This window comes from Narcine bancroftii, chromosome 4 (genome assembly GCF_036971445.1).
Source record: "Narcine bancroftii isolate sNarBan1 chromosome 4, sNarBan1.hap1, whole genome shotgun sequence".
Classification (NCBI taxonomy): Eukaryota; Metazoa; Chordata; class Chondrichthyes; order Torpediniformes; family Narcinidae; genus Narcine; species Narcine bancroftii.
This window is the reverse complement of record NC_091472.1, coordinates 286,241,662-286,269,605: the sequence shown is the minus strand read 5'-3', so window position 1 is coordinate 286,269,605 and position 27,944 is coordinate 286,241,662. Positions and strand designations below refer to the sequence as shown.

Here is a 27,944-nt window from a genome sequence, read left to right as displayed (position 1 = left end):
CATCTTTAACTGAATTAAATTCACGTCGGTTCTGATGATATCTTGACTCAAATCAGGATAGAAGAAAACTCTACTATTCTGGATTATCATTGGAGCTTGTCTTTGTCTTCCATTTTGAACTGCAAGTCGAAGAATTGTCTCTCTATCCAAACAATTCAAACAACGAACTAGCACAGCTCTTGACAGCTGACCAGATAAAGGTGGTCTTCTTAAAGCTCTATGTGCTCTTTCCAATACCAATCCATCAGGAAAGGACTCTTCCCCCAACATTTGGGGAATCCAATTTTTAAAAAATTTAACGGGATCTTGACCTTCTATACCTTCTGGCAAACCCACAATTTTCACATTATTTCTTCTGCTTTGATTTTCCAAATAGTCCATTTTTCTTGTTAACTCTTTTTCCCGGGCTCCTAAATCTTTAACTGATTTTTCCACCTTCACTACTGTTTCTGTATTGAATTGTACCTGTTGTTTACATTCAGAAAAAGAAGCTTCAAATTTTTTGAAGTTTTTGCCTTTTTCTTTAACTTCTGCCTTAACCACATTTAAGTCTGAAATTATATCAGTATTCATTTGAACCACCTGATTCAATTGACCAGAAATAACATCCAGATAAGAAGCAATACCTTCAAGCATCATATAAACAGGCTGAAGTGCAGTTTGGAATGCAGGATCCAGTTCCATGATTTGTAACTCACTTCCTTCCAGCTCTTCTTCCATTTCCTGTACAGTGGCAGAATAAGGTAAGTCCTCTTCTTCTTGCTTTTCCAAAGGTAGCATTCTGATCGTTTTGATGCGGGTTTGGACACCCAACGATGACTCCCCGACTTCCTCAGGGGGTTGTCACTGTTGTCCCCCCGCAGACCATTTTTTTATAAAATTACGGAATTCTCCGTAGTTAACAGCGCCACCCAAGCGCATAGTCACTGTAGACTGCGTGTCTGCCGTCAGGATCTTCTTCCTCCGCACTCCTGTCTCTTCCAATGGGAGAGTTCTTTGTAGCAGGCCTCCAGAGTCATGCCCGATTTCTCGGGAGCGTGCTCCTTCCTCCGCAGAACAGGTCGAACCAGCGCCATCTTGAGACTGGTGAGTAACTGTTACCTTAGGTTTTGAAGCTTGGGGATCGCTGAAAACGGATCCGAGGCTGTTCCAGGTTGTTTAGGCCCCAATTCTTCTGCACTTCGAAACTATATTTTCTTTTGTAACTGAGACTTAGTTTTTTTTACATTAGTAGCCATAATAGCTCACCAAAATATCAAACTAAAAATTAAAGTTTTAAAATTAAATATAAAGGGTTAAAAAACGGGCATTTATAAATCTGACCAGAGAGGGCAGGGATTACACGTCTGATCTTTACACCATCTTTCCACGCCCCATGTTCTCCTCTTTCTATAATGATTTTTCTTTTTCCCCGGGAGTCAGGGGTTATATTTGTTAGTTTCTGATGACTGCATGTATTTTCATGGTTTGACCACAACCCATAAAATGGAGAATAGTAATTCTTATTCTTCTGGCATTTTGGGGAAGGAAGGATTTATTATTATTAAATCTTTTTTTTGTTAGCTTTTTTAATAAGGTTTGTATTTTGAATAAGTGAAGTGATTTTGGATTGCAGATGATGACATCTCAGACCAATTTATGGGAATTCTTCCTGAACAGGAATATATGATAATAACTTGTTAAAATCTAAAGATGAAAATAATGGGTAAAACAGTTAAGATATTGAGTTTTAATATTAATGGGATTAATGGACACATAAAAAGAAAGAGGTTTTATCACATATCAAGAAATTAGTAGATATTGCTTTTTTTACAAAAGACTCCCTTAACTGAAAATGAACATTTAAAATTGAAAAGAGATTGGATAGGCCAGGTATCTTACTTTACAATTAATTCTAAAGCAAGAGGAGTGGTATTTTTATTTTTAAAAAATTACCAGTTAAAATTCAAGATGTAATTACAGACCTGGCAGGAAAGTACCTTATAATTGGATAATTTCAAATATTTTCTGAAGAATGAAATTTATTGCACCGAATTTAGATGATCAGAAATTTATACAGGATACTTTTAAAAAATTTAGTTAATATCCATGAAAATGTTGTGGTGGATGGTGATTTTAATGTTTGTCTAGAACCTATATTGGATAACTCTTCAAGAAGTATAGTGAAATCAAAGATGGCTAAAACATTATTATCTTTAATGAAAGATTTTAATTTAATGGATATAAGGAGAAAAATGTATCCTAAGGATCGGGATTATTCTTTTTATTCTAGCAGGTTTGATACATATTCTAGAATTGTTTTTTTCTTGCTTTCTGCTCAAAATTAATCAAGAGTTATTGGTGTGGATTATAAGCTTAGATTAATATCTGATCATTCTTCTCTTCTGATTGAGTTGGAATTTGCAGGAAAACAACATTCATCTTATAGATGGAGATTGAATTCTTTATTATTGAAAAGACCAGATTTCTGTTTATTTATAAGATAACATATTCAGTTGTTTCATGAAACTAATTTATATTCAGTAGAAAATATGTTTGTTATTTGGGATACATTGAAAGCCTATCTATGAGGGCAAATTATGCTATTATTCAAAACTTAAAAAAGAATATATGAAGGATATAGATAAAATGGAAAAGAAAATAGCTTTATTGGAAAAGGAAATTCAAAAACCATCCTCCGAGAATAAATATAGAACTTCAGTTGATAAAAAATTACAATGTAATACAATGTTAACATATAGAACAGAGAAAATGATATGTTCTAAGCAGAAATATTAAGAGTTAGAGAATTATCACATACAGTTCTGGTTTGGCAATTAAAAGTGGAACAATCCTCTAGAACAATTAATGCAATACAACAGGATAATGATTAAGTGATGCATAAACCACAAAGAATTAATTATGTATTTAAGGAATTTTACAAGAAGTTATATAAGATGAAGAGGCTATTGATGATTATTTGTCACAGTTGTCAATACCGTGTTTAACTCAAGTAAGTTTAGATCAATTAGAGAGTCCTTTCACTGAGCAGGAGGTTTATGATGCACTTACTAGTTTACAAAATGATAAATCTCTGGGTGAAGATGGGTTTCTAGCTGAATTTTTAAAGATTTATTGATTCAATTGTTTATGCAAGTAATAGGACAGGCTTCTAAACAACATTGTCTTCCAGAAACGTTATGATAATTATGGTTATACCTAAAAAAGATATAAATCCATTAAAGCCTACTTCTTATAGACCTATATCTTTGTTAAATGTAGATTATAAAATTGTAGCAAAAGTATTAGTGAATAGGAATAATGAATATCTTCCTGATTTAATAAACATTGGCCAGACAGGCTTTGTTAAAAATAGACGAACTTCAGAGAATATAGCAAGGTTATTAAGTATAATCCATTTAGCTCAGAAGAAAGAAGATTTGAGTCTTATTGTAGCTTTAGATGCAGATAAAAGCTTTTGATAGGTTAGAGTGGGACTTTTTATTTAAGGTGTTAAGTAAATTTGGTTTTGGTGCAAATTTTATAATTTGGATTAAGGTCTTATATAGAAGTCCTAAAACTAAAGTGATAACAAATGGACAAATATCTCAATCTTTTAATTTAAATAGATTTAGTAGGCAGGGGTGTCCTTTATCACCAGCTTTATTTGATTTAGCCATAGAACCACTTGCACAAAAGATCAGAGATAAATCAGTTATAACATAAAATTAGTTTATTTGCAGATGATGTACTAATTTATTTAACTCAACCACAAACATCATTACCAAGACTTTATAGCCAACTGTAAGATTATGGGAAAATTTCAGGATATAAAATAAATTGGGATAAAAGTCAGTTAATGGAACTCATAAAAGGAGATTGTTCACAATGTAGAAAAGCGGTTCATTTTAAATGGACAGAGAAGATTAAATATTTAGGTATACGTATTGATACTAATTTGAAAAAATTATATAAATTAAATTATGTTCCAATATTTAAAAAGGTAGAGGAAGACTTAAAGAAATGGGTAAGTTTACTAAATACGTTAATTGGGAGAGTTAATTGTATTAAGATTAATGTCTTTCCACAAATTCAATATTTATTTAAAACTTTACCTATATTTTTAACTCAAAATTATTTTTCAAAATTTAAATAAGCAAGTTAAGAAATTTCTTTGGAAAGGGAAAATGGTAAGAAAATCATTAGAAAAATTAATATGGAAATTTGAACAAGGAGGACTACAAATTCCCAATTTTAAGAATTATTACAGAGCAGCACAATTAAGGTTTTTAGTTTCTATATTTGATAAAAAAAATTAGACCATCATGGGTGGATATTGAACTAAATAAGATAGGAACAGTTACACCAGTTGAGTTTATTTATAATTGGGATTCTAAATCTAGTGTAATAGATAAGGAAGCTCCAATATTAAAACATTTGTTGAATATTTGGAATAAAGTTAAATTAAAAACTGATGGAAATATTCTTTCACTAAAAACATCATTAATTAATCCCTTATTGATTTTTTCAAAAGCTAATCCTTTTTTAAATATATGGTATTATAAAGGAAGCTCTAAATTTGGGGATTGTTACGATAATAATAGATTGATGTCTTATGATCAATTAATGATTAAATAAAATACATTATTTTGTTATTTTCACTTGAGGGCTTATTTAAGAAAGAAACTCGGATCAGAAATTATTTTAAAAGATCCTTCAAATTTGGAACAAATTATGGTTGATGGAATGATTAAAACATTTATTTCAATTGTATATATATTATTACAAGAACAGATGCCTTAAGTAGGCTTGTTTAATTCAAAAGAAAGATGAGAAAAGCTTGTGTAATGACAAATACTATTAATGTATGATATAGATTACTTCATTATAATTTTTTATACCAACTGTATATTACTCCTCAAAAATTGAGTAGATGGAGATCTAATTTATCGGATTAATGTTTTAGATGTGGAACAGAAATTAGAACTTTTATTTCCACGTGGTCTTGTTCAAAAGCCAACCCCTATTGGGTTTCCATTAGTAAATTTTTGCAGCAGATAATGGGAGTGAACTTTCCTTTAAAACCTGAATTAATTATGTTAGGAAATTTTGAAAGTGTCACTCCTAAATTATTGCTGTCAGATTTTCAATTAAAATTTGTTAAGTTGGTTTTAGTAATAGCAAGGAGATGTGTTGCTTTAACATGGAAATCTGATGTTTCATTAACCTTAGGTAGATGGCATGCTGAGATTCAAAGCTGTATTCCATTAGAAAAAAATACTTTAATTTAAGGGATACATATTCTTTATTTTGCAAATTTGGGATCCGTATGCTAAAATTTAAATTATGATTTTTTTTAAATGTATTTTTCCTGATCAGTGAAGTTTTCCCTGAAGGTATAATAATTTTATGATGTTTTTGAGGTCTCCGAGTGTCAACTGATGCAATCTGATTTAACTATTGGTAATCATTTTATAATGAAATATCACATATTTTAGTTTTGGGATTAGAGTAGTTTAGGGGGAGGGTGGATTAATAAGGGGGTTAGTTTTTATTTGCAGTAGTTAGTTTTATTTGTCTTTTTTCTTTTAGATTTTAGTTTTTTTATATATAGTTTCAGCATATATTTGTTAACATTCTATTATGTTACTATGGTATATTATTATTAATTATGAACTAATCATAACATAAACCTGTGACAGAACATATTTATTACAACCAAAACATCTTTATCTGGAAACAGAAAAAAGGGGGGAGGGAGAGGTGGGCACGTTGACTCACCAATTCCCATTGCTCGAATAATAATCATCAAACTTCGCACAGGTTGTACATTGGTTTGCTAACGTGAGAATTATGTAGTTCAGTGGTGTATCCCCTTCGGATAGTCCAACAGACCATAATCAGTTCAATGAGTCCCCCTTCCACGGCTTTATTAAATCAGCCATGTGTGGGATGTAAGCTGTGACACTCTGCCCCTCTTAATTTGAAGGTTTGTTGCAGAACCTTTCAAAGGTTTCCTCATTACTCCATCCCACCTGGCGGAGGATATCCCATAGAGGGATATCGGCCCTATTTGCTGCCGAAGTCACTGGTGCTCTAGTTGAATGGGACCCAAGCTGAGAAATATCCACTCCAGCCACTCTCATGTCCTCCCACAGCCATATGGCCAATGCCTGGGAGGTATCCCGCTGATGCGGTTTTATATAACATATAAAGTGATATTTCTCAATTAGACTAATATCTTTTGTACATACAACGCATCTTTTAAAATAATCCAACTCACATAATCTTTTATCTTCTCTGTATGCATACAATGAAAATTTTGTCCCAATTCTCCCTTGCCTGTCATGTTTCAAAATGTCTGTAACTTGAATGCTTACACAGATATAGTCCATATGAATGTGAGACAAAGTTTGTACCCTCTTGGCTGATGTCAAAGCCACCAGCATTATCAGCTTATGGGACAGGCTATGCAATTCTAAACAGGAAGTTGGTGACAGTAGCCTTAAATAGTCCAAAACAATTTTAACGTCCCAAATTTCCTTATATCGGGGTACCGGAGAATGCAAGTGGAACACTCCTTTCATAAATAGAGGGTGGTTCATCATCTCATGCTCAGAGTCCTGGAACGTCAAAAAATCAGCCAGTGCACTCTGCTGTATTCACTGCACTGTAGCTGGCCCCCTCCACAGAGAACATATCGGTTAGAAAACTCAGTACGCCTCCGATAGAGGCTGACTGTTCATTCAGTCTGATTTGGGCACAGTACCTTTTCCATTTCCCCACATAGGAAGCATACTGTTTCTGAGTAGACTTTCTCCAAGATGCCCACAGGATGTCCAGAGTTCTAGGCTGCAGAGCATTTATGTCGATCCTTGCTCTCCAGTCCTACAACTTAACAGACTTAAATGAGACAATGGATGAGCTATCTTTGACACCGGTTGTATTACCAGACCTCTGCTTTTTGTGAATACCAACAGACTCCCCACCATAATCCTAAGGAGTACGGGGAACCAACATTCGGAAGGCCATATTGGCACTACTGGCAATCCTAAGGCACCGTCTTCCTGCAACTTATTCAGGCATCTTTCCACCACGAACGGGAGGAATGCATAAAAGTTATATTTTGACCTGTCTAGGGTAAAGGCATCAATGGCCTCCGCTTGGGGATCCGGCAGCCAGGACACAAACCTCAGAACCTAGGCATTAAGCCTAGATGCATATAAATTTATCTCCAACATGTCAAAGATGTCTGCTAGCAGTTTAAAAAATTTCTTACCGAAAGTCCACTCAGTGCTATCATTGAATTTTCTGGACATCAGGTCCCCCTGTATGTTGATCCAACCAGGCAGGTAGGCGGCAGTAACCTAAATGTTTCTTTGAATGCACCAGTGCCAAGTCTCAATGGCTAACTTGTTACAGGAATGAGATTTGAGACTTCCCATATTATTGAGGTAGGCCACAGCTGAAGTGTTATCTAACCTCAGCAGTACATGAATGTCAGCTTCCCTCGCACAGAAAGACTTTAGTGCTAGAAACCCTGCTAGTATTTCCAAATAATTAATGCTTGATTTAGAGGCCTCCCTGAACTCTATGTCTGTCCATCTTCCCCCAGTAGAGACCTTTAGATTCGTGGCTCCCCAATTCATTGGTCAGAGCAGCATGGTTTTATGAAGGGAAAATCATGTCTGACTAATCTTATTGAATTTTTTGAGGATATAACTAGTAGAGTGGATAGGGGAGAACTAGTAGATGTGGTTTACCCGGATTTTCAGAAGGCTTTTGATAAGGTCCCACACAGGAGATTACTATACAAACATAAGGCACATGGTATAGGGGATATGGTATTGAGGTGGATAGAGAATTGGTTGACAGATAGGAAGCAAAGAGTAGGAATAAATGGGTACTTTTCAGAATGGCAGTCAGTTACTAGTGGGGTACCATAAGGCTCAGTGCTCGGACCCCAGTTATTTACGATATATATTAATGATTTAGATGAGGGAATAGAAATCAGCATTTCCAAGTGTGCAGATGACACGAAGCTGGGTGGGATTGTGAGCTGTGTAGAGGCTGTTAAAGAGTGTGCAGGGTGACTTGCACAGATTGGGTGAGTGGGCAAATGCATTATAATGTGGATGTGTGCGTGGTTATCCACTTTGGAGGAAAGAATGGGTGGGCTGAGTACTATCTTAATGGTGTCCAATTAAGAGAGATGCAAAGAGACCTGGGTGTCGCTGTGCATCAGTCATTAAAAGTGGGCAGGCAGGTGCAGCAAGCAGTATAAAAGGCGAATGGTATGTTGGCGTTCATATCAAGAGGATTCGAGTACAGGAGCAGAGAGGTATTGATGCAGTTGTACAGGGCCTTGGTGAGACCTCACCTGGAGTATTGTGTTCAGTTTTGGTCTCCTTATCTGAGGAAGGACATGATTGCCATGGAGGGAATGCAGAAAAGGTTGACCAGATTGATACCAGGGATGGCGGGACTTGCATATGAAGAAAGGCTAGAATGACTGAGCTTGTACTCGCTGGAGTTTAGACGATTAAGAGGAGATTTAATAGAAACGTTCAAAATTCTTAAGGGATTTGACAGGCTAAATGCAGGAAGATTGTTCCCAATGTTGAGCAAGTCTAGAACCAGGGGTCACAGTTTAAGGATAAAGGGGAAGTCCTTTAGGACTGAGATGAGGAAGAATTTTTTCACTCAGAGGGTGGTGAATTTATGGAATTCTCTGCCACAGGAAGTGAGTGAGGCTGATTCCATAGCTCTATTTAAGAGAGAGTTAGATTTAGTACTTGTGACTAGGGGGATCAGGGGGTATGGAGAGAGAGCTAGAATAGGGTATTGAGTGGATGATCAGCCATGATCAAAATGAATGGCAGTGTAGGCTTGAAGGGCCAAATGGCCTACTCCTACACCTATTTTCTATGTTTCTATTAACCTTTGCCACTGGCATCTGACCTAATCTCCAGGTCCACCTTTCATGAGCCCTCTGCAGGCTGTCCTAATCTCTGCCATTTTATCCTCTGGCAGGGTAACTTTCATGTCTTCTGTATCAATAATGAAGCCGAGGAATTTTAACCTCTTAGTAGGCACCATGTACAAGAAACCCCACATGGCTTAATAATCTCGATGTGGCTGCTACTGCCCTTTTAGTTTCCTCAAATGATCTGCCCATGATAAGAGTATCGTCTTGGTAACCCATTACCATGTGCCCCTCTTTCCTGAGCCGAGCAAACACCGGGTTCAGTAACTTGGTAAATGACTGGGTGCCAAGCTCAGCCCATTTGGCAAAGCCTTACACTGCCATAGCTCTTCTTTCCAGGAAAATTTCAAGAACTTCCTGTACTGTGGGCAGATCGCGACCGAATAGTATGCATCTTGCAAATCTATTGAGGCCATGTAATAGCCATCAGCAACACAAAATATATAGTATCCATTTTAAAGTGCCAGTACATGACATGTTCGTTAAGATCCAATAGATCCAGTATCACTCTAGTGCCGCCACTTCTTTTGGGTCACGTGATGATGTTTGATACAAACTCATGTTTTTCATGGCTACAATGTTCAATAACATTTTTCTTTTTTAATGCCATGATTTCGGCATGTGCAGCCTCCGTCAGTTGTGGTCTGCGCATATATGTATATAGACCCTTCCTCCTTATTGGAGGGGTTTTCTGTGAATCATATTCAATTTTATACCCCTTCACTGTCTGCCAAATAGAAGCAACAGTAGTAATATTACACAATCTATCAAAGAATAGCATTAATCAACTGCCAACCGTTAAAGCCTTGCAATTATCAAGTGCACTCAACTATAATTGCGTAGCGTTCACTTCCTCGACCCGCCTTGTCTGCTGGCTGATGCATTCTGGGCCCACCTCCGCAAAGCATTTTGAGCGGGAAAATTCTGCTGCCGCTGTCTTCATGGAGAGCGTTGCCCTAAAAGAGACCTGCTGGCTGTTGCTTGGAGCAGGAAACCGCCTCAGATAACCCACTTAAATTCCCCTGCATACTTGCGATAGGGGTGAAACATAACAGGTTCTCTTGCCTGTGCTCTTGGCCCTCTGACCATGCCAGCCACTGGCTTCTGCTGCTCTTTCAAATCTTTCACCTGTTTGTTGAGATCATCACCAAAAAGAAATTTTGTTACAGGGTTGGATGGTCTGCACAAATGAGCATACCTTACATTTAGTTTGGGCTTAATCAGCTCCTTCCTGAAGGCATTCACTTCAGAGTTTGCATGGGTAACAGCCCCAGAATGTCTTGTTGGGTCTCTGGTAAATCGTGTGAGAGCATTTGTGCAAATGCAGTGATATCTTTAACCAGTGACCCCTGTAGTCTTTGCAATTTCAAGTCTTTTGCCCTTGTGGGAACCTTCAAATTGTCCCATAGAACGGGATTTACCTTAGACACCTCAACTGAGGGCAGTTAACAGGGTGGGGGTACTTCTTGATAGATTCTCCTAAAAAGTATTCAATACCATATAAGTTATTGATCCTGCAATATCATCCTCTAGTGGCTGGCCAATACCCCTCGGTATTGCAGACATCATGACAATAGTTGATATATTCTCTTCCTGGCTGGCCTGAGCAGTGCATGGGGATTTGGGGGACTCAGCCTCTATTACCGGCCCTTCATCATCTTTCCATGCATAATCATTAATGTCCTCCCCCTGCTCTGATGGTGTAGGAAACTTACTCACCATGACCGTCCAATTTATCCTCCAATTTATCCAGACGACACAGAATTTCATTGCTGGTCGAGGACTCTACTCTCTTGCAGGCCTTACTCTCAGACCCCGATCAAGCGGGTGCCTGTCGTGCAAAGACCACACCCTTCTTCAGACTTTTTCTGGCGGTTATTCTTGCCCGCCAAGTGAGCGTGCTGCTCCTCGCAAGTCAACGGATATAATGGCTGCACACATGCAGATGAGATCTCGCATTGGCGAACCAACGTACACTGCAAAGTTATCAAAAGCCTATCAAAGAAGAGATATTAAAATAATGCTTGAAAGAAAGAGGCAGAGTTGGAGAAGCAAAGAGATTTGGTATCCAATAAGCTAAAGGCCTGGCCATCAAGCTCAGAGTACCTTCAGCCCACTATTTACATTCAGCGAAGATTTAAAATATAACAATGAAGAGTATGGCAGTGAACCATTATTGAGAAAGTAAGAAGCAGTTTGCAGAATATAATATTTTCATTTTTAAATAAGAGCATAAATCACAGCAAAATAATAATAATATATTTACAGAATTCTATAAAACAACCTGTTGCAATGCACTAAATTACGGTCAATTTTCTGACAAGGTATTGTCCTTTCATTCATAATATCACAGATAAAGGATAGATTGACCTTGGAAATAATTCAAACTATTTTAATTTCAACAAGAAAGCTTGCTTTTTTAAATATACTGGTAAGTATCCATTGCAGCACAAATTTGCCGTATGAATTCACTGACCATTTTTTGGGTGTCACTGTTTCAGATAACTTTTGATTAACAACCCTTTTAAATAAGTTAAATTCCAGTCGTTTATTTATTTATATTTTGCTTAATCAAAACTAAAAGTAGATCAGTAACATAGACTCCAATAGACAAAATCTGCCCAACTGAAAATGAATGTGATCTTTTACCTTGAATTATGTCTAATGACTTTGTCCTCACAATTTCTGAATCAAGATTTGATTTTAAACCCCATTTATAATTTAGTTTAATCTCCAGTTCAAAATGTAGAGGTTTGTGACGTGTTATAGTACAGATTCTATCACCAATGTGCATATGTACCGATGGTAGTGATGGGCTGAGAGTGTAGCCACACCTTCTGGCAGGTCTCAAAGGATTGCTCTTAGCCAGACCAGGTCATTCTGGACTGGTCCACCTATTTGTGATATGCTCCAGTCTTTTAGTTAATGGTTTGGATCAGCAAGTCTTTGGTTCTTTCCACGCGCGACATTTATTTTGCCACATAATGTTGAAAAGTATCCTAATTCTTTTGCATTCTTTCAATAAAGTAACAGTCGTTTAAGTTTCTTCAGCATACTGTATGTTTAACAATTCCTGGAGATGGTGGGATTCAGATAATTTTACTGCTTTTTCTCATGAATCACAGCAAACATTTTTAAAAAATCAGATATTAAATCATGGATTATTATTTAAAAGAAGCCCAGTGTATTTCATTTTTTAAATCGAGGAATATTCACCAACTAAGTTCCATAAACAGAACGGAATAAAGTGCTTGATTAGAAATAAAATGCAAGTGTTGATTTGACGCCATTGAGAGGTTTTTTTTTGTGGAAATGTGATTTGTTGTCGTTTGAACCCCTTCCTTGTGGGCGGCCCCCCACACAGAGGCTTGGGGCAGGAGTTTAAAGGCAAGTTGGGAACAGCTGGTATCGGACCCGCCTCCAGTCAAGTTCTTCTCAGAGCAGCCCCACTCCGGGCAACATGAGTCGCTCACCCGTGCCTGCTGCGGTCTTTGGATCAAATTCGCACAATGGTCCCAGAAACGCAAAGAGCTAACTCGCTGTTGTTCGGCAGGAGGGTCCAAGGAAGGAGAATGGGCTGCTGGAGGGTCTTAACCCCAACATCTGTCTTCGTTCTGGCCTCCGGTAAGTGAAGAAATAATACACCCTGAAGATTTAAGAGGGTAGGGGTCGTAAATCAGAGCAACTCTTTTCCATCGTTCCCCGCTATTTAACGCAGAAAATGTAACTCCTCGCACTTTTCACAAATGTTTCCAATCCAAGGAAGAATCCTGGGGTTATGATCGTGTTTGGGACGTTCTCAATATTGAGACCAGATTTTTTTACACCGAGACATTTCGGTGCCTTCTCTATTCCCGACACAGGTTCTGCATGTAATAGATCCCGGCAACGGCTGTCCTTGACTTGAGTTCAATCTCCCCAACTCAGAAGGGAACACAAAACAAAGGGGAAGTCTCCCTTTGGAATGACTGCCTGGGGTTTTTTTTTAATGGAATCGTTTCAATGACCGCACTTCGCCTCCGGTTGGGAACATTTGGCCACTTTATCGAACATAAATTGGTCGTTTTTGCCGAATCGGAACGAATACTTGTACTGGTGCACATTTTCTTAAAGTTAAGAAAAAGTAGTGCGATTGCCAGTCGCTCTTTAACGCCTGAGCACAGAGTAAATTACTTCCCGGCAAGCGCCCAATGACTCGAAGTAGGTTATGAGCTCCCGGGGGACCCCAACTTGAAGGCAGAAACTTCAAGCTGTTGCTTTAATCAATACAGATCCCAAATTCACCGGACTTGATGGATTATGTAAATATCTGCAAACAAAACATCCAAATTATGATTTAAAAGAGCAGGTAGTTTTTTTTAATGGGGGGGGGGGGCGGGAAAATCAATGTATCAATTTTACAATGGAGATCTGCATTGTGTGAGCCAGTCACCAATTCCAAACCAATGGTACCCGTTCGCGATGGAGAGATGAAATCAACCGAGTCACTTCCACTTTGCTCATTTCGGCAATATCAGGGTGGATTAATTTTTTGCTGGATTCCCTGGGTTTGGCCAAAGGGTTGACAAATCTTGGCGATGTGCCCTTGATGCTGTCGTTTCAATGGTTGAAGGCAGGGACCTTCGAAGTCGGAAAAAAAAACTAAAATAACTTACTTTTGCCCTCTACCATATCTTTGCAAGATATCCAAATCGTTTACATATTTATCATGGTATGAAATGTTTTCATTTGGTTTGCTCCCACTAAACTAAATGAACGTTCTTTTCACAGATTTAAAATGTAAGATGTAAACAATTAATATTTTGTACTTTCTCAAATTAGTCTGATTTCCATACCTTCTCTGTGTCCTATGAATAAGATTCACTTTAATTATTATTTCAGATGATTACATGATATATAACAATTTAATACCGTTATTAACATAACAAAGAGTAATTAAAGATTACAATAGGGGAATTAAAGAACCTCACCCCCATTTCTTTGAAGTATGTTTCTTTCCAGATCTTCCCCAACCCCTCACTATCACCTATAACTTTAAATTTCCACGTCAAACCAAATATTTTTATTTTCATCTATCTGCATACTTAACCTGCCTGCTTGACCACTTCCCAGGACTGGTTCCATCTTTATTGGGTGAAAGGCATATTGATGTGGAAAATAGACTTGGACATTTTATACAAAGCCTCTCCTTCTCTTCTCCAATTCAATTATCTTTAGGGGAATCTATTTTGGACAATTATGATCTTCAATTTGTCATTTCTGCACAGTTCAATATTTCTCAGAGAAATAGCTATGATTTTCTAGAAGAATTCATCACGGTGGGGGGGGGGGGGAAGAAGTAATATAGTTAAGACTTTAATATTGATGTTCAAAAATAATAATCAAAATTCAACAAGATGTCTTTGAAACTTCTTATCAGGGAACAGGATGAAATTTCTATCAATAAAGACCTGGAATGTGATAGAGCACCAGCGCTAAGGTTATACTAATCGTGGATCAGCAGGGCAGGTTGAATGACCTATGATTAGCAAAGCAAGTAATTTTAAAGATCCTTTGATGCCAGAAGAAAGGAGACCAATAATAAAAGGACAAACTAAAGGGTTAGTTGAAGCTGTGGAATATGAATTTTAATGGAACCAGGTCACCCAAAGCCAACCAACATGGAGAGAAGAATGAAGAAGCTTAGGATTGGTGACAGTAGAGTGAACAACAAGACTGCAGACTGTGTTAACTTTTCTCCAGTTTTCTCTTTTTTAAAAAAAAATTAAACATACAGCCTGGTAACAGGCCATTTCATTCCACAAGTCTGTTCTGCCCAATTTACACCCAATTAACATTTCATAAGGCATCATCCTTGTAAATCTTCTCTGCATCTTTCTATAGCTTCCCTATTCCTTCCAATCAGAACTGAGCACAGTACTCCAAGAGGGGTCTTGAGTATAGCTGCAAGATTACTTCTTGGCTCCTAAATCCAATTCCTCAATTAATGAAGGCCAATACACCATATGCCTTCTTAACCACAGAATCAACCTGCGCAGCTACTTTGAGCGTCCTATGATCTCTGACCCCAAGATCCCTCTGATCCTCGACACTGCCAAGAGTTTTACTCTTAATACTATATTCTGCCATCATATTTGACCTACCAAAATAAACCACTTCATGCTTATTTGGGTTGAACTCCATCTGCCACTTCTCAGCCCACTTTTGCATCTGATCAATGTCCTACTGTAACCTCTGCACTATCCACAATGTCCTCAGCCTTTGTGTCATCAGCAAACTTGCTAACCCATCCCGCTACTTCCTCATCTAGGTAATTTATAAAAATCATGAAGAGTAAGGGTCCCAGAACAGATCCCTGAGGAATGACACTGACCTCTGTGCAGAATATGACCTGTCTAAAACCACTCTTTCCCTTCTGTGGGCAAGCCAATTCTTGATCCACAAAACAATGTTCCCTTGGATCCCAAGCCTCCTTACTTTCTCAATAAGCCTTGCATGGAGGACCTTATCAAATGCCTCAATGACATCCATATACACAACATCTATTGCTCTTCCTTCATCAATCACATCCTCAAAAAATTCAATCAGGCTCGTAAGGTATGACCTGGCCTTGACAAAGCCAGATTGACTATTCCTAATCATATCATACCTCTCCAAATGTTCATAAATCCTGCCTCTCAGGAACTTCTCCATCAACTTAACAACCAGTGAAGTAAGACTGACTGGTCTATAATTTCCTGGGCTATCTCTACTCCCTTTCTTGAATAAAGGAACAACATCTGCAACCCTACAATCCTCTGGTACCTCGTCTGTCCTCATTGATGATTCAGTGATCATTGCCAGGGGTTTAGCAATCTCCACCCACAATAGCCTGGGGTACATCTCATTTGATCCTGGTGACTTAACCAACTTGATGCTTTCCAAAAGCTCCAGCATATCCTCTCTCTTAATATCTACATATTCAAGCTTTTCAGTCTGCTGCAAGTCATCACTACAATCACCAAGATCCTTTTCCATGGTAAATACTGAAGTAAAGTACCTCTGCTATTTCCTTCAGTTCCATACGCTCTTCCACACTGTCACACTAACCCAGGCCTTCTCATGGTCCCTTCTGGCTCTCCTAATTTCCTTCCTCTTAGCCTTATAATCTTTTAGATCTCTAACATTGCCCAGCTCTCTAAATCTTTTGTAAGCTTTTCTTTTGTTCTTGACTAGATTATTTACAGCCTTTGTGCACCACAGTTCCTGTACCCTACCATAACTTCTCTGTCTCTTTGGACGTACCTATTGCAGAACTCCACACAAATATACCCTGAACATTCACCACATTTCTTCCATTCTTGTCTGAGAACATCTGTTCCCAATTTAAGATTCAAATTTCCTGCCTGATGGTCTCATAATTCCCCTTACTCCAATTAAATGCTTTTGCACCTTGTCTATTCTTATCTCTCTCCAATGCTATTGTAAAGGAGATAGAATTATGATCACCATCTCCAAAATGCTCTCCACTGAGAGATCTGACATCTGACCAGGTTCATTTCCCAATATAAAATCAAGTACAGACTCTCCTCTTGTAGGCTTATCAAGAAACCTTCCTAAACACACCTAACAAACTCTACCCCCAACTAAACCCCTTGCTCTAGGGAGATACCAATTGACATTTGGTAAGTTAAGATCTCCCATCACGACTACATCTATCCAGGATCTGTTTCCCTGTCTGCTCCTCGATATCCCTGTTCCTATTGGGCGGCCTATAAAAAAATTACCCAGGAAAGTTATTGACCCCTTCCTGTTCCTAACCTCCACCCAGAGAGACTCTGTGGACAATCCATCCATGTTGTCTACACTATGTATGATCAACAGTGCCATGCCCTCACCACTTTTGCCTCCCTCCCTGCCTTTCTGAAACATGCAAAACCTGGAATTTGAAGTAACCATTCCTGTCCCTGAGCCATCCAAGTCTCCGTAATGGCTAACACATCATTGCTCCAAGTACTGATCCACACTTTAAGCTCATCCGCTTTGTTCACAATACTCCTTGCGTTAAAACTGACACATCTCAAACCGTCCATCTGAGCGCATCCTTTCTCTATCTCCTGCCTATCCTCCCTCACCCACTGTCCCCAAGCTTTCTCTATTTGTGAGCCAACCTCTTCTTCCCCAGTCTCTTCAGTTCCCACCCTCCAACAATTCTAGTTTAAATTCTCTGCAGTAGCCTTAGCAAACCTCCCTGCAAGGATATTGGTCCCCCGGGATTCAAGTGCAACCTAGCCTTTTTTGTACAGGTCACACCTGCCCAAAAAGAGGTCCCAATGGTCCAGTTATCTGAATCCCTGCCCCCTGCTATCTCTCAGCCATTTATCCTCCATCTCATTCTATACTCACTGTCACTTGGCACAGGCAGTAATCCTGAGATTACTACCTTTGCAGTCCTGCTTCTCAACTTCCTTCTTAACTCACTGTAGTCTTTTTTATTTCAGGACCATTTTCCTATCTATCTCATTGGTACCACGACTTCTGGCTATTCTCCTTCCCACTGCAGGATATCTTGGATGCAATCTGAAACATCCAAGATCCTGGGAGGAAACTACCATCTGAGTTTCTTTCCTGCATCCACGGAATTGCCTGTCTGACCCCCAAACTATAGAGTCCCCTATCACTACTGCCTTCCTCTTCCTTTCCCTACCTTTCTAAGCCACAGGGCCAGACTCTGTGGAAAGAGAATCAGTTTACATTTCAGGTTCTTAATCCTTTGTCAGAGTAATAGCTTTGTCTGTTGGGTCAGTCATGCATGTACAACAAAGGGGAAAACTCATCCTTTTTACCTCTTCTTACCATTCAAAGAAAGCAGTGGTTCATTAATACTTCTTGCAACCAATTGTCCACAATTGTGGTCTCCTCTGCACTGGAGAGATTAAATGGAGATTATATGATTGCTTTACATAACACCTGCATTCAGTCTGTGGGTGTGACCCTGAATTGATAGTTGCCATCAACTTTATTTTCCCCCATCCCACTCCCACCCTGATCCTTCCTATATTTTTACAATGAGTCCCAACATCTTTGAGGGACAGTATCTTATTTGAGCAAGATGCCAGCACCCACATTCAATGTTGACTTCTCCATCTTTAGGTAATTCTCTTATTTGTGTTTGCCGAGCTGAGGTGGTCATTTTCCTGTCCTCAGTTTTTCCTCTTTCTGTTGGAATGGTCTTCCTTGCTGAGCATGTCCTATAGCCTGTAACAGATGAAGAAGCTGCCCATTTTAAGTCATTTGGTCTTGCTACATCAGAGATATTCTGTTTGTTCTCTCTATCCCTACCTCACCTAACAGAAAACTAACTTTCTTTCTGTCCTTTTCATTTCTACCAAAGGTCCCTGGACCTGAAAAGTAGCCTGTTTCTTTTACCAGATGTTAAAATGAAGGGTTGAAAATTTTAATGTCATATAATTAAGTACATTTACACAGGTATAAAGAAAATCTTATTTGCTGCAGTTTACCAGGTACATAAAACTCACTACAATTTAGGAATAATTAGCACACAAAATAGCATGAAGAATAAAAATAAATATAAATGGAAGAAAATAATGCATATTCACTGTTGGCCAGTAGTGCAAAACAATGTGCTGAGCTTATAGTAAAAACAACTATGTTGGAGAAACTCATGAGGTCCAACAGCATACTTAATGACAAAAGTAATGATACATACCAACATTTTGGACTTGAGCCCTTCTTCAAGGTATGAGCAAATTGTAGGCAGGTGCTTCAATAAAATGGTAGGAGGAGGAGCACAGGTCCAAAGGCAAGATGTAATAGGTGGATAAGGGAGGGAGCACACACCGGCAAACAAGGAGAGGCTTTGTGAATGGAGAAGGAAAGGTGAAGAGCTGGAGGAAAGGAGGTGCTCAATTAAGCAATTTTTTTTTTTTTTTAAATAAATTTCCGCCCCGCCCCCCACCCCCAGTCTGCATCTAGTTTATCTGATGTAGAGAAGACTACAACCAGAGCACTGGATGCAGTAGATGACTCACGCAGAGCCACAAGTGAAGTGTTGCCTTGCTTGGAAGGACTGTTTGGGGTCCTGAATGGTGGTGAGAGAGGTGGTGTGTCGGCAAGTGTGGCACTTCCTGCGGTCACAAGGGAAGGTACCAAGGGGGTGATTAGTGGGAAGGAATGAGTGGATGAGAGAGTCATGGAGGGAGCGGTCCCTACAGAAAGTGGAGAGTTAGGAAAGGGGGATCATGTTGTAGGTGACAGAAATTGCAGAGTATAATATGTTGGATGTGGAGGCTGGTGGGTGGTAGGTGAGGTCAAGGGGAATTCTATTTTTGTAGCATTTAGGGGCAGAGGGTGCAAGGACAGATGTGTGGGGAATGGTGTAGATGTGGGTCATGGCCAAGTTGATGGTGGTAGAGATGATACACTGTCAATGACTCCAAAGCCATAGAGTGAGGAACGATAGGATTTATTACACTTTAGACTTGTAGCTGGCCCAAATCCAAGTGCTTGACTGAGGACAGGGAGAGGGTTAAAAGGGAAAAGTTACCAGGGAGCGAGTCACCAGTGAGGGACAGGCCACCTATCCATTGACAGTTATATATACACAATCTTGTATCACCACAAGAGGGAAAGCATGTTTTTGAAGGAGGACATCTTGGATAATCTAGACTGGAAGACCTCATGTTGGGAACAGATGTGATAGAGACGGAAGAATTTGAGAGAAAGGAATAGAATCCTTAACTGGGGTAAAATACAAAAGTCTGCACATACTGTGATTGAAGTAAAAACACAATGCTGGAGAAAATCAGCAGGTCAAACAGTGTACTTTATATAGCAAAGATAATGATACATAACCAACGTTTTGGGCTTGAGCCCTTCAAGGTATGGACAAAATCCTTACAGGGGACCAGATGTGAAGAAGTGTAGTGGAGGTTGTTGTGGTAGTTGGTAGGTTTGTTTAAAAAAAAATGTCTGTAGAAAGCTTGTCTCCCGAGATGGCGATAGCAAGCTAAGAAAAGGGAGAGTGAAGAGATTGTGAAGTTGAGACAGTTGATGGCCAGTTTGAATATTCCTTGAGCATAGTAAAAATAACTGAACTAGAAGCAGAATCAAAACTGTGTGAATGTAGTGGAGTAGAATTTTTACAAAGGAGTAGTTTTATTTGCTGTATTTATCAAGTTTGCACATTGTTTTGGCAAGTCCTTAGTGCTTTATCAATGAAATAATTTTCAGAAACTAGATAACATCAAGAATTATGAAATGACCCACTGTCAAACCAGTTGAATTACTGAATTTGTTTTTGATTGGAATTTTTGCATTTTCAGCATGTTGTTCTATTCTGAATTTTTCAACTATTCCTTTGACTTAAGATATCACTGAAAGATTAACTACCAGGCACTTCATTTGTGTTGTGTACCAGAAAGCTGCAACTGATGTGGTCTACAATAAATGGTTGTGAACGGAGATCCTATTGATGGATTATTTTTTGAATATTTTATTTATAAATTTTCAAACTCTGTTTCCAGTAATTGATCAACAAATTACATTTATCAATTATATACAAAATTCGCTGCTGAGTCTGAGCCATTTTTTCCCTTCCCTCGCCTCTCGTCACGCTCAACAGATCACAATTAAGCGCAACATTCAAGACACCCACAACAAAGGTAGGAATCACATCAGGGATTTGTCACGGTCTGACAGCCAGCACCTAGACTGTTATATTTTTCTTGACTTTACTTGATTGGGATGGAATGGATCCCCCGCCCCTTCTCAGTAGAAGGATAGATGGTAAAGGCAGGGCACTGAGACGTGCAGGTCCACATTATAACTGTTCTCCTATGAGATTTAAGTATGGTCTCAAATTTTTAGGAAGGTGTTAAATTTTTTTCCCTAAATTATAGGAATTTTTTCTCCAGGGGAACACAGCTCTGCATTTCTGTATTCCAGTGCGCAATGCCCAAGAGGGAGTCAGATTTCCAGGTAACTGCTATCCACTTCCTGGCCACTGCCAATGCGATCATCACAAATTGGATTTGGAATTTGGACCGCTTCATCTTAAGCCTTGTGTCCATCATGTTTCCCAATAGGAACAGCTCTGAGCCCTGTGGCCATTCTTTACCTATGATTTTTGTTTCTAGGATTTTGCCTAAATCCACCCAGAAGGGTTTCACCTTGGTACGTGTCCAGGTTGCATGCACAAAGGTTTCTGTCACTGTGCCACATCTGAAGCTTTGGTCTGAAATTTCTGGTTTAGCCTTATTTAATTTTTGCAGTGTCACAGATAGCTAGTGGAGAAAATTATACTGCACCAGCCTATACTGTACATTAATAATCGCAGTCATGCTACTCTGACAGAGGTCTGACCAGCACCACTCATCAATCATTGTTTCTAAGTGTGGTTCCCATATTTGATTTGTGAAGGCCTGATTTAGGGCCTTCTGCTTGGAGTAAGAAATACATCACTGAAGTGAACTTCCATGTGTTCCCCTTTTGAATCAGGGTCTCTATGTCACTGCACATCAGTAAGGTCATGGATGGACCTAATCTGTCCCTCAGGATGGATCATATCTGAAGGTAGCAGAGGAACATTTTATTTGATGAGTCATATTTATTTCTGAATTGATCAAATGACATTAGTTGTCCCAACTCGTAACACCTGACCCCCTTTAGGCACCAGGTGTCCTGGATCTTGTTGTCCATCGTCAATGTCACTAATCTATTTGGAGTTAGGGGCATTTTGGGGACACCTCTACTTTAGACCCTACATATTGATTAATTTTGTTCCATATAGAAATTGTGTTTTAATAAGGGGCTGTCTTTTTTGCCAGATAGTAGTTTAGTATCCCACATAAATAAAGTCTCCTACTACCTTTTCACCCACCATCTGCAGGCCAAGATGGTACACTTCCACCCTCAAATAGTAAGGTGATATACATTGTCTGGGCTGCTCAATAATATTTCTTAAAGTCCAGTAACCTTAAACTGCCCAGACTGAAGCCCCAGGTTAATTTTTCCCAGAGACCCTGACTACCTTTCCATTTCCCAGAAACCTTCTAACATGTGAATGTAAATTCTGAAAGAATCCCCAGGGCAGTGCCATGGGCAGAGGTACTGGAAGAGGTACTGAAGCCTCAGCAACACATTCATTTTAACACAGTTGACCCTGCCCACCATTATGATAGTCCACTATCAAATAGGTCATCCTCCTATTTAAGTCCTCATCAATTCTACTGAGCAAGGGGGTATAGCTTAGCTTTTATAAATTATTTAGGTTATTATCCACCCTAACTCCTAAATCAGTGGTTCTCAACCTTTTTCTTTCCACTCACATACCACTTTAATTAATCCCTATGCCACCGGTGCTCTGCGATTAGTAAGGGATTGCTTAAAGTGGTAAGTGAGTGGGAGGGGAAGGTTGAGAATCACTGCTCTAGACTCAACTGTTACTGAAATATTTTGCTTGAGAAAAATTGTCATTGGCCCATTTCCTTTGGAGTTATGCAATCGTGCACATAATGAGTCAATTAGGGATGATTAAAACAGTGGTTTTCAAACTTTTTCTTTCCACTCACATACCACCTTAAGCAATCCCTTACTAATCACAGAACACCAATGGCACAGAGAATACTTAAAGTGGTACATGAGTGGAAAAAGGTTGAGAAATAGATATTTGAGCCCATTTTGCAGCCACTTCAAATGATTATTTTCATGATATTGACTATGATCCCCCTTAGTAATTGGCATGACTTCACTCTTATCCCAATTGATCTTATACCCAGAGACCTCTCCATAGTCTTCTAGAGTAGAATGCAGCCTGGCCAATGAGTTTACTGGGTCTGTCAGATATATCAGCACATCATCAGCAAATAATCCTAAATCCCTTAATGTCTGAATCCTGGCAAATGGCCTCAGCCAATGGCTCCATAGCTAGTATGAATAGAGCTCAAAGTAATGGACACCCTTGTCTACTAGATTTTGACAGTGGGACCAATTTGCCCATTGGTTCCAACTCTAACCTTGGGCGTGTGGTACAATGGCCTTATCCAATTTATAAATGTTGGCCCTAGCCCCAATTTTACCAGCACCTTGAACAAGATGTCCCACTCCAGTCTGTCAAATGCCTTCACTGCATCCAGGGCTACAGTTACAGTTCTTTTATCCTTTGACTGTGCCAGATGCATTCTACTCAGCAGTCTGCTTATGTTGTCCACCACCTGCCTTTTCTTCACAAAGCCCACTTGATCCTTGTTTATTAATTTTGGCAAATGTTTTGCCAATCTATTTGCCAGGGCTTTGGCAAAAATTTAATAATAAGATTGATCTACAAGAGGGCGATGATCCATTCTTCATACAGACCCAGCATTACTTTTTGAAGTTCGTTCAAGTAAAAGTGATCTCAGATATATTGAACAAAAGCATGTGTGTTATGTTTACTAAATACATGCAGCCAGAAAGCTAAGATCATTTGCCAGCACAAATCAGCAAATATTTTCGAAAAGCACATAAGATTTGCAGATGTACTGAAGACGCATGTGCAATTAATAAATGAAATCCAGAGAAAAAGTTTCATCACCACAAAGTATCTTTAATTTTGGATTCATGGTTTTTAATTAAATATGGGTGGATTTTCTTGTCAACATAAAATTAGGTTTCATTCCTTTTACCAGGTTATCTGAGTAACTGTAATTAAGTCAATCCCAGTACCAAGTCCGTAATTACAGTACTCACTACAGATACAAAACCTATGGCCTTTTATGTCTGTGTTAACTCTTTTAGGAACAATCCATTTAATTTCTGTCTCCCGGTGTTTCTCCATATTCCTGTAATTTTGTTCTCAATCAAGTAATGATCTAATCGTTTGAAGACTAACAATGATACTACCTGCATCAACAAGCAGCACAATATATTCCAAATGCTAATAATTAGGTATATCCTTCATTTTTTTCCTCACAGATTCATCTTTCATGTGCAAAAATTATGAATAAAAATAGAGAATGCTGGGAAAACTCAACATGGCAGGCAAATTTCTGTGGAGAGAAAATCAACATTTTCAGGTTGGAACTGTTGATGGTTTTTCTGTCAACAGATGTCGCCTTATCTGCTGAGTTTTAGAATTTCTATTTTTATTTCAGATTTGGAGCATCTACAAATTTGTTAATTTTTCTTAATCTATGTCTCTGATTCTCAGCCCTTCAGTAACAAATGTTCAATTTTATTTAAATAGTCAAGAATTGAATCCTTTAATTCTCCTCAGCTGCCTTCATTTTGGAGAGAAATGTCACATTTGCTCAGTCTAACCAAGTCCTCATCCCTGCAATCAAAACCTTGAAGTCCCTCTAAAGTAGGTGCCAGAATTAGACATAGTATTCTAGTTTGTTCTCCAAATGCTTGGCATTTTCCTGGATTTAAATTTGGGCGTATATCACAGTAACAAGTCCTTGCGGCCCACGAGCCAGTGCTGCCCAATTTACACCCAAATGGCCTACAACACCCAGTGGGAGGAAACTGGAACATCCAGAGGAAACCCACACAGACACGAGGATGATGTACAAACTCCTTACAGACAGCGCAGAATTCAAACCTGGCCCTGATCGCTGGTACTGTAACAGCATTACACCAGTCGTGCTGGCCTGTGTGCCACGGTTAATTCTCAATTGTCAAAATGACCACTTCTGATCATCTCATTGTCACAGCTTGAGATGTCATGGTTTCCAACCCTGCCCTGCCTGGTTCTGTCTCCTATCCAAGATCCACATACCCATTTGGTCATGTTTTCATGTACTCCTGTTCCACCAAATTAGTATGGTTCTTTTCAGCTAGAGTAAGGCCTAAAGAATGAGCTCAGGTCCCCTTGCATAGTTAACCCACAGAGTGGTATGATAGAAGTCAACTGTATATGCTTCTTTATTGACATCAGGTCACTTTCAAAAGCTATACACAATCCTTATGAATACTGCATGACATTCTGTGTATTAACATTCCTCATTCTTCCTACTAAAATACATCGTGTCTCTTCTCCTTGTGAATTTCATCTGTCTTGTTCTATTACATTGTCTTCATATTCATCATGAGAGTTTTATCCCAATGACACCACCAGTCTTCATTTCCAGAATCCAAGCTATTGAAATTTAATTGTAAAAAATCAGTTCAGAATCAGAATTTATTGTTGTGAACAAGTCATGAAATTCGGTGTTTGCAGCAACATCTTAGTGTAAGCATTCATATTATAACTATCCTACATCACTGTAAAAATAAATAAATAAATAGTAATTGTACACGAAAAGTAAGGCAGTGTTTTTTGTTCATTGATTATTCAAGAATCTGATGGCAGTGGGCAAGACGCTGTCCTTGTGCCATTGAGTGCTCACCTTTTGGCTCCTGTCTATTTCCCAGATGGCAGCAGAGTGAAGAGGGCATGGCCTGGGTGGTGGGGGTCTTTGAGGAGAGAGGCTGCTTTTTTCAGACACTGCCTCCTGTAGATGTCATCAATGGAGTGAAGTCCTAGTTGAAGAAGTTTCTAATTTTGAAAACATAATAACCTGGAGATTCCATTGGTTTGCAGTGAAATTTCCCACACAAATCAGCAAAATTGGCCAGACCCATAGAAATGATTGAGAAATAAAAATGACCTCCAAACTACTGGCCTCTACCTTGCGGAGGCCAGGTGGCAGCATTCCTCTTACTTGGGCCTTGAACAGAACTTCACCAAGAAATATCAAGCCACTGTCTCAAGCACTATCACTGGTGTCATCACTTCTGGTCATCTCATTGTCACAGCTTGAGATGTCATTGTTTCCAACCCTGCCCTGCCTGGTTCTGTCTCCTATCCAAGATCCACATACCCATTTGATCTTGTTTTCATGTGCTCCTGTTCCACCAAACTGGTATCAACTTGCCTCAAATCCATTTTGTCACCCCGGTCCAGTTTCTGCCTACCTACATCCATGATACCCTGCATACTCTCCATCACTTCTACAACTTACAGTTCCTGGGATTTGGCTGCCTCATTTTCACCATGGATATTCAATTTCTGTACACCTCCAACTCCCATACTAAAGGTCTCAAAACTCTGTTTCTTTCTCAACAACGGACCCAACCAGTCTCCCTCCACCACCTTCCTCCAACTGGTAGAACTTGTTACCCTCAATACCTTCTCCTTTGACTCATCTCACTTTCTCCAAGACAGAGGGGTAGCTGCATGGATCCCAGCTAAGCCTGCCTTTTTGTTGGCTAAATGGAGCAATCTATACTACAAGCCTGCATTGGCAAGGCTCCTTAACTCTTTCTCCACAACAATGATGAATACGTTGGTGCTGGGTCCTGCATGAGCTTGTCACATTTATCTACTTTGCTGCTATCTATTACCTCAACTTTTGGTTTAGTCCATCTCCTGGGAACACTCTCCCCTGCCTCCATCTCAGGAGACCAACTCTCCACAGATATTTTCTACAAACCTACCAACTTCCACGGTTTCCTCAACTACACCTCTTCACACACAGTCCTCTGTAAGGATCCTATTCCTTTTCTTCAATTCCTCCATTGTATCTGTTCCCAGGATGAGGTTTTCCATTCCAGAACATCTGAGATGTCCTACTTCTTCAAAAACATAGATACTATACCATCAACTCAGTGCTTACCCACATCTCCACTATTTCCTGCACATCTTCCCTGGTTCCCTCCACCCTGAGATGCAATAAGGACAGGATTCTCCTTGTCCTCACCTTTTGCCCCACCATCTTCCTCATCCAACATATTATCCTCCACAATTTCCATTATCTACAATGTGATCCCACCACCAAATACTTCATTCCCTCTGTTTTCTGTAGGAACCACTCCCTCCGAAACTCCCTCATCCACTCATCCCTTCCCACTAATTGCCTTCTCAATACCTACCCCTGTGACTGCAAAAGAAAATCCCTGCTTTATTTGAAAATGGCATGCCACACTTCCTCCCTCACCACTATTCAGGGCCTCAAACTGTCCTTCCCAGTGAAGCAACACATCACCTGTAAATTTACAGGTGTCATCTACTGCATCTGGTGCTCTCGTTATGGCCTCCTCTACATCTGAGGGACTGGACTCAGACTGGGAGATCATTTCATTGAGTACCTTTGCTCCATCCATTGGAATAACGGACACCTCCCAGTGGCCAGCCATTTTAATTCCACACACTGTGCACTGCCAAACTGAGGCTAACTGCAAATTGGAGGATCAACACCTTAAATTGCATTCTGCAACCAAACGTCATTAACATCGATCTCTCTGGTTTCTGTTAAACTCCTCCCTGAAATTCTCTCTTCCCTGTCCCTCTTTCTCCTTTCCTCCAGCTCCCCACCCCCTTCTCTTCCCTCTCCATTCTGAGCTACCCCTTCCCCCCCCCCCCAGGTCTTTTCAGCTTTTTTCTCTTCTACCATCCCACTTAAATCCACCTACGATGCCTCTTACCTGTTAGCCTGAACTCCTCCCCCTACCATTTCCTCCCTCCTCTCCTACCCACGCCTTTTTACTCAGATACCTGCCTGCTTTTTGCTCATACCTCGACAAAGGCTCGGGCTCAAAAGTTTGCTTACCCTTTACTTCCTACTGAGTTTCTCCATCACTTGTGTGTATTCTCTCCAACGTAAATGAAGTTTCAATATTTGTGTTCATTATTATAAAGAACAATAGTCTGGAAACCAAGCCAATCTAATCATTTATCATGATAAGGTTCCTGCTAATTTGTTGACCTGCAAAAAGGTTAATCTTCAGCCAGCTAATTTTTTTTTAAGGTGCCAACAAGGCTCTTGCAAAAGATTTTAAGTATTGCTTCCAAGAAGCTGACTGCTGAATGTCATCTGGTTCCATAGATTATTCAAAGTTAAGTTTCATTCATTTAAAATCAATTTTATCTCCAGGCAATTTTTTAAAGTGCTCCTTGCCTCAATTTATTAAATATTAATAAAAATAAACCAGATGCTATTTTCAAATAAAACAGGGAATA

The 27,944-nt window shown here is 39.3% G+C and overlaps 1 protein-coding gene across 1 annotated transcript in view; it reads left to right on the top strand.

Annotated features, from left to right (window-relative positions):
- The first annotated feature begins 12,412 nt into the window (after positions 1-12,412).
- tgfbr2l (transforming growth factor beta receptor-like) overlaps positions 12,413-27,944 on the top strand; it is an 84,294-nt gene continuing 68,762 nt past the window's right edge. Inside the window, exon 1 of the mRNA XM_069935285.1 lies at positions 12,413-12,589. Within this exon, the coding sequence (XP_069791386.1) occupies positions 12,475-12,589 (115 nt within the window). The 5' untranslated portion in view covers positions 12,413-12,474. The remainder of the gene's footprint in view (positions 12,590-27,944) is intronic.